Source organism: Eptatretus burgeri, unplaced genomic scaffold (assembly GCF_056783735.1).
Source record: "Eptatretus burgeri isolate ZD-2024b unplaced genomic scaffold, Ebu_testis_v1 Ebu_testis_scaffold_3155, whole genome shotgun sequence".
Lineage (NCBI taxonomy): Eukaryota > Metazoa > Chordata > Myxini > Myxiniformes > Myxinidae > Eptatretus > Eptatretus burgeri.
In genome coordinates, this window is record NW_028225103.1 from 221,877 (window position 1) to 229,333 (window position 7,457).

The following is a 7,457-nucleotide window of genomic DNA, read 5'->3' on the forward strand; positions in this document are numbered from 1 at the left end:
GATAACGAGTTCAAACAGGTGCAGTTAATACAGGTAATGAGTAGAGAATGGGAGGGCTTCTTAAAGGCAAAACTAACAGGTCTGTGAGAGCCGGAATTCTTACTGGTTGGTAGGTGATCAAATACTTATTTCATGCAATAAAATGCAAATTAATTATTTAAAAATGATACAATGTGATTTTCAGGATTTTTGTTTAAGATTCCGCCTTTCACCGTTGAAGTGTACCTATGATAAAAATTATAGACCTCAACGTGCTTTGTAAGTGGGAAAACCTGCAAAATCGGCAGTGTATCAAATACTTGTTCTCCCCACTGTAAATATAAACACAGTCTATGTGTGGTTATGATTAAACATGTTAAAATTTACATTTTTGGTTGTTGACCCCGCCCCAGGGGCATGACTAAAAACGATTGTGTTCTTGTACATTCTTGCCATATGGTGATCACAACTACCAAGTTTTGTGAATTTCTGCCCATCTGTTTAGGAGGAGGTAGTGTGACGGATGAACGGACAGACAGACAGAGCCGATTACAATTCCCACCTGTTTTTGAAAAAAGCTTCGGGATAATGAAGGAATTAAATTATAAACAAAGCTCGTGCCTGAAATAAGAAAGGAGTCGAGGACTGTATGTTTGTCAGACACTGCCGCCGATGACATATTTGTGGGAGATTTGTTTGAGTTTGAATGTCCCATGTGTTGTAGGATTCGCAGAAGCATTTCCTTCCCCTGCAGCAATGGGTGTCACGATGCATGTTCCTCATCTTTCCAACCTCAGGTGGAACATCCTAACACGGTCTTACTCAGTCTGGCCTCAAACTGCCAACAGCTTCGCTCGCTCGATATATGGAGATCCCGTTGGCTGACGGAGGTCGGATTGGCACACCTGACATCCCGTTGTAAGGATATTGAGGTACATGGCCTGAGATAAACACGAATACAATGCTTGAAAGTTTCTGTTATTGAATAAGGAGAAAGCGGTATATTTGGGATGAAAAAAATTAGTTTCACACGAAATGATGCAGATCGTTCATTATCGCATCAAATATAATTTGTATCACAAGGTGACTGAAGTTGAAAGCTTTTAAAGTTTGAAGAAACGGCTTCCCCTCCACTCCCACCTCATGTGTGTGTGTGCTGTGCTGTGTGCTGTACCTTCGACCAAACAGTGATGACTCCATTTACACCTCACTATCCGAAAACATGGACCAACTTCTATGTTCTCATCCGAACTCTCTCTTCCTCATATGTGGTGACTTCAATTGTCATCATACCAGTTAGCTAGGTGTGGGGACCTCTCTCACCTGTCATGGCACTTCCACAAAAGCTTTCTGTGACTCATTGGGACTCACTCAATCGGTCAATTTCCCGACCCGGATCTCAACCAATGGTACTCTATCTCTTCTGGATCTGATTTTGACAAATTTCCCTGAAAATATTTGCTGCTCTTACTCCGCTCCAATCGGTTCTTCTGACCACGTCCTTGTCAAAGTGGACATCTCTCTGGCTGTTATCAGAGAACCACCTCACTGCCGTCGAGCCTGGCAATTCACTCAAGCTCGGAGACAGGGTCTCCAAGCAGCCATCAAACTTATAGACTGGTCTCCTATCGCTACTTTCTCCAACATCAACTCATCCTGGGAATTCTTTCAAAGAAACTTGTTCTCCCTCATGCACAGATTTATCCCCTCTCATCTTCAGTTGACATACCCTTCCTCCCACCCATGGTTCACTGATGTTTGTGGCAAGTCAGTTGTCCTGAAACAACTTTCCTTTGCCTCATGGAAAGCAAACCCAACTGAGGGTAATCTCAGTTCCTTCCGTAAAGCTCGGAATAAGTGTGTATCTGCCCTCAGGAGAGCCAGAAAATACCATCTTTCGAATCTCAAGTTTGAACTCTCAAACCTCTATCCCTCCTCCAAATCCTGGTGGCATCTCATTAAATCTGAACTCAGGACCCTCGATCCCAATCCACCACCCTAACCATTAAGCCAACTCCAGGCAGGCTTTAAACCAAGGCCGCCACTCCCCACCCCCCATCTACTTTCTCAACAATCCTCTGAAAGAAGTCCTTTCATTCAAGCTTCTGGGTCCTACTATCTGCCATGATCTTTCCTGGGAAAGCCACATTTCCAACCTGGCCTCCAAAGCCAGTCGCTGACTGTGAATCCTCCGTCATGCAAAGTCCTTCCTCGGCCCACCTGAGCTCCTGACTACATACAAAGCTTTCGTCCGGAGCCTGATGTAGTACTGCTCTCCCCTCTGAGCTGCTATTCCGGATTCTCACCTTTCTCGGCTTCACACCGTGGAAACCAATGCATTGAGGATCAATGGTATCTCCCGCGATGAGGCTGTCTTTGGGCCTCTCACTCTCTCACCGCAGGCAGGTCGGTGGTCTTTCTGTGTTCTACCGTCTCCTCTCTGGTCTCGCCCGTCCCCCCGCCACCGCTCTGTCTGAGATATGCCCCCACCTCCCATATTTCCGCAGGGTGCTCGAGGTATGCAAGCAACCCCCTTCTGGTAAAACTACTAAAATCACGAATCACTGCTCACCTTCACTCTTTCTTTCCTCTTTTTTTTCCACCTTTGGAATAAACTCCCACACTCTCTTCAATCCCATTCTTCCCTCAAGGCCTTCAAAACAGCTGTTTACCACCACCTCTTATCTCCCCCCATCCAAAACCTCGATCTTTTCGACCCGTTAATCCATCCATCAGGCTCCTTCAAATTTCTGCTGTCCTTCCTGAAAGTCCCTGTAGTGTCCATCTTGTATTCCCTGTGTTCCCCACCCCATCCCCATCCACTGTTTTGTCCTTCCTTCTCACACCCCTCTTGTCTCCTGCCCCCCTTGTGCGTTGTTTTCTCGCTGTCATATGAGCTTCGACGATGTATACATAAAACCCCAAAAATACAAACTTACAGGCCAGATCTGGATTCGTACTTGAACTAAAATTGAATCGGCTTGTTCTTTTCACCGAACCGACTCATCCACAAAGTTTCGTCTGAATTCGTCCACAACTTTTTCAGATATTTTGTTCACAAACATACAGACAGACAGACAGACGTGGGTGAAAACATTAGTTCCATCCATCTTCGGTGGCAGAGGTAATAATCTTCTCTGAAACAGCTTCACAGATCGATGCAAAACCTTACAACTTTGATTGATTGTCCACATGGGAAGAAAGTTTGATAACCATAACGTCATCGATGATGTGGTTTGGCAGCCATGTTGGATTTTAGCAAAACAAAAAAAAAAGTCCTCTCAAACCACCAACCAATCGACGCACAACTTTAATGGTGTCATCGGCTCCCCATGGGGATTAAAGCTTGATAATTAAAACATCATCAGTCACATGGTGTGGCATCCATATTGGATTGAAGCAAAATCTTAAAAGGCTCTTTCTCTGAAACCGCTTAACCCACTGATGGAAAACTTTACAAATATGATCCAATACCATTGCTTCATGCAGTGCAAAAATGATGACGTCATTGATCACATGGTTTTCTTGGCATCCATATTTAACACAAGAACACACACCTTATCTGATCAATGCACAACATTATATTTGTGATCGACTTGCCAATTTGAGACAGGTTTTAAAGTTATTATGTCATAGGTCACATGGTCAGTCAGTCATTTTAAATTGAAAAAAAAAATCCTTTAAAAATCTTCTTCTCCGAAACCGTTTAACAGATCGACGCAAAACTTCATGTGTGATCGACTAACCATGATAAATATGGTTTGAGAGCAAAAACGTCATCGGTCACATGTTCAGGCAGCTATATTGAATTGAAGTTTAAAGCTTTAAAAATCTTCTTCTGTCAAACCACAGAACCAATTGTTGCAAAAGTTTAGGTGTGTCATTGAGTACCGATGACATGATCAAAGTTTGATAACTAAAACGTCATCGGTTAAGTGGTTTCATAGAAAATGGTTTTGAAACGTTTTCCTTCAATCCAACGTAGCTGACAAACCATGTGACCTTTGATGTCATTGTGATCACACCTTTTTCCACATGGGTAGTAGACATTTTGCTTCAATCAGTAAAGTGGTTCCAGAGAAATACATTTTTAAACGTTTTCCTTCCATCAAATATGGCCAGCAAACCTCATGAACTATGACGTCATACTGATCAAACTTCATTCCTCATGGCTCGCATTTTTGTTCACGTAGAAACGACTGCTTGCAGTCATAAGTGGCAGTTCTTGGGATGGACTAGCCATGAGAAATATAGTTTGATAAAAATGATAAAATAGGACAGCATCGTCACCGCAACGGGCGGTGTGGGACGGCATCGTCATCGGAACAGGCGGCGTGGAATGGCATCGTCGTTGGCACGAGCGTTGTCCGGTATCCGGCACAACTACTCTCATTGTTATTACTAGTACGTGCCCGTACGTGCAAAAAATATATAAAAACTTTCAAACCGCGAGCCAGAAACAACAACATCATGACGTCTGCCACCGAAGGTGGATGATGGTTATGTTTTCATCCCTGTCGATCTGTCTGCTTGTTTGTTTGGCTATTTGTTTGTTTCCTTGTGAACAAAATATCTCAAAAAGTTGTGGACTTGGGTATGTGATACCGAGAAAATGTATTTGATGTTGGTGGAGATCCACATCCGGTTCTCGATCCGAGACGTTTTGGAGTGATTCTTCACCGTTGTGAGATCGGGCCGAAAGCGACATATCGCAGGATATCTCAAAAAGTTATGAACGCATTTGGACGAAACTTGTCTGAATCCATATCCAGACGATCAGTGGGATACAAGACGTAAACTGATCAGCAAGGTGGAGGTATGCTCTCTACCGAGTGCCCTTATAGTTTATAAAACATTTATCTTGCGACTGTCAACAACCAACTCTCCTCCTCTCATGACACTCCCTGCCCTCCCCTTTCGTCATCGTTTTAATTCCCCTTTTTTCTTCCTTCCAGCGTCTTGATCACTTAGAATACTGAATGGTTTTGTTGGGCTTGTTATTTTGTCAAGTTATATTTTTTCGGAAACACTCTGGTGGCTATAATGCCTCTCTTCTTGTGCAATACAAGACTTGAATTAATAGGAATTTTAAAACTGCACACAATACTTATGTTGATTTAATTGTTCCACACAGGAACTGGACCTTGGCTGCTGTATGAAGGTGCGGGCAAATGGTGGTGCTCTCGGTGAGATGTTGAGAGAGCTGCCCAGACTGCGCCGACTGGTGTTGACGGCTAATTTCTCCGTCAGCGACACTGACCTCGAATCGCTCGCCAATCACTGCCCTTTACTGGAGCAGCTGGACATACTGGGTACGGTAATTGAGGAGATGATGGAACTGATGTGGATGGATCCAAGAGGGTCACAGAGGTTGCTCGATGTGGAAGGAAAATAAAAATTGCAAGTAGAAACGAGAAAGGCACTTGGTGGAGTGTGTACCTCCTCCAGGCTGAACCGTTTACGTTTTGTTGTCCACTGATAGGCTGGATCTTCATCCAGACCTGAACCAAAATCTAATCGGCTTGTTCTCGTCACCTTCATAACTCATCCACCAAGTTTCCACTCAATCCGTCCATATAACGTTTTGAGATATCGTTTTTGACCCCCTATCTCTCAATGGTGAAGAACCACTCAAAAAATTATCGTATCCGGTTCCAGATCTTCACCAAAATTGAAACATTTTGTCCTTATTGTCCTGGTGGATGATTGCGCTCCACTGAGTGCTATTGTACTGTAGTTTAGTGCTGTTTTAACTGCACACCAAAGCTCCAGATGACTGTGAGCTGTCATTCATTCATTGGATGTCATTGACTCCAGATGTCATTCATTGGAGCGATTCTATCTGTGTGCGTGTGGCAGGTGCTTCACTGGTGACCACTGGAGGGATTTTTCACCTGCTTGATACCTGTCGGCATATGCGCTTCCTTGTCGTTTCCTTCTGCTTCTCGGCGGATGAGGAGATCGCCGTCCAACTAGAAAATCGCTTTCCCCACGTGTACATCAAGTATACCAGCTACCTGTGAGGTCACATGACCCGTTCAGAGCTGCAAACACCTGAGGATCACTCTGATCCATGCATGAGAAACCGATTGTATCATGTCAGTGATGATCCTGCAAATGCTGAACTTTATTAGAACCAAAGCTACAAGTGTTGTGTTATTATCACGGTTATCAAATGTGGTTTTACGAAGTTTTTTTGTTGATGAGAAATCAACTGAATGGATTACTTTTTGTTTATCAATTTCATCCACCAAAGTTCAAATTGATAAATGTTGTGCCAATAAATGTTACCAAACTCACGACACCCTTTTTGGAGTGTTACTCTTTCACCCTTCACCCCTGCAGATTCTGACAACAGATGCAAACACTCTGTTTTATTTTCTCCATGGTCCAAGGTTCGTGCAGGATTTTCGGTCCTCCCTGGGAAAGGTCCAAAATGTATAACGTTCCGCCATCACGATCGGTTTCGTCGTGTAATGTTCTGTTAACAAGGCTGGATAACAAGAAGGATGACAGGCTGAGTCAACCCCACCTGGAATTAATTCAACAGCCAAGGGGATTTGAACTCAGGGCCCTAGGATCCAAAGCCCACTACTCTCGCCATTAATTCAACACCAGGCACAAATATGGTATCGACTGATCGAATACCCCCAGAACTTTTTTGTGTTTCATGGTCTGTTTTGGTTTGTCATGTAATTGACTGGTGTACCACAGCTTACCTTCCTTTACCACACTGTACTTGCAGTACCAGACGGTGCAGGATGACCCGAGGACTCTCCGGTGAACATCACAAAGCGAACACCCCGGGATTCACGAGCGGCTCCGATGGAGGAAACGCGGTCGGTCCGGGAGATTCTCCCTCAGACCGCGGGTCCATGGTCGGTTCACCCGAGGACAAGGAGTCCGGACCCGGTACGTGACGTTCGCTCCGATTGTTTATGTTTTGGATTCTGTTGTGAAAGGGAAGATCGAGTCGGAGTTTATCGATGTTTCGTTCCTTCGATACGAAGGTTTGAATCACAAACTCATTCTTCATGTTATAGTTTTATTGTTTATAAGTAACAATAATAATAATAATTGATATAACTCCACAGAGTGAATGTAACAACAGTATACCCGGTACTTGTTATTCCCCCCCAATGTACAAATTACCATCAAGTTTGGTAATGAATCAGAACAAGTGTTCTGTGTGTTCTGAGGTTTTTCGTCATTTATCAACGTTGAATGAACATAAACGAGTTCACACTGGGGACAAACCGTACAAGTGTTCTGTGTTCTGCAGTGTTTCATCGGTTATCACACTTAAATAACCACAAACTAACTCACACAGCACTCCACACCAACTATAAAATGGTGTCGCCTGTTCTCCAACCAACAGTGACAAATGGGAGAAGATTAAATTAACAAAGCTGGAGCTTAGACGAGAAGGAAATCATCCTCCACTGCAAAGTCTATACTATTGGTGAAGGAGAACAGGT

At 43.7% G+C, this 7,457-nt stretch overlaps 1 protein-coding gene across 4 annotated transcripts in view; it reads left to right on the top strand.

Moving 5' to 3' along the window:
• LOC147006719 (F-box/LRR-repeat protein 4-like) overlaps window positions 1–7,457 on the top strand; it is a 36,677-nt gene that overhangs the window by 18,017 nt on the left and 11,203 nt on the right. For 2 of the 4 annotated variants that reach the window (XR_015054625.1, XR_015054626.1), the window contains exons 7-9: window positions 777–911; window positions 5,114–5,291; window positions 6,725–6,891. Coding sequence is in view for 2 of the 4 variants with exons in the window: in XM_085868092.1 (XP_085724218.1) it covers window positions 777–911; window positions 5,114–5,291; window positions 5,839–6,002 (477 nt within the window). In the remaining 2 variants the exon portion in view is untranslated. Of the gene's footprint in view, window positions 1–776; window positions 912–5,113; window positions 5,292–5,838; window positions 6,282–6,724; window positions 6,892–7,457 lie in introns of those variants that run through there. The other 2 variants (XM_085868092.1, XM_085868093.1) reach the window with 1 other exon arrangement.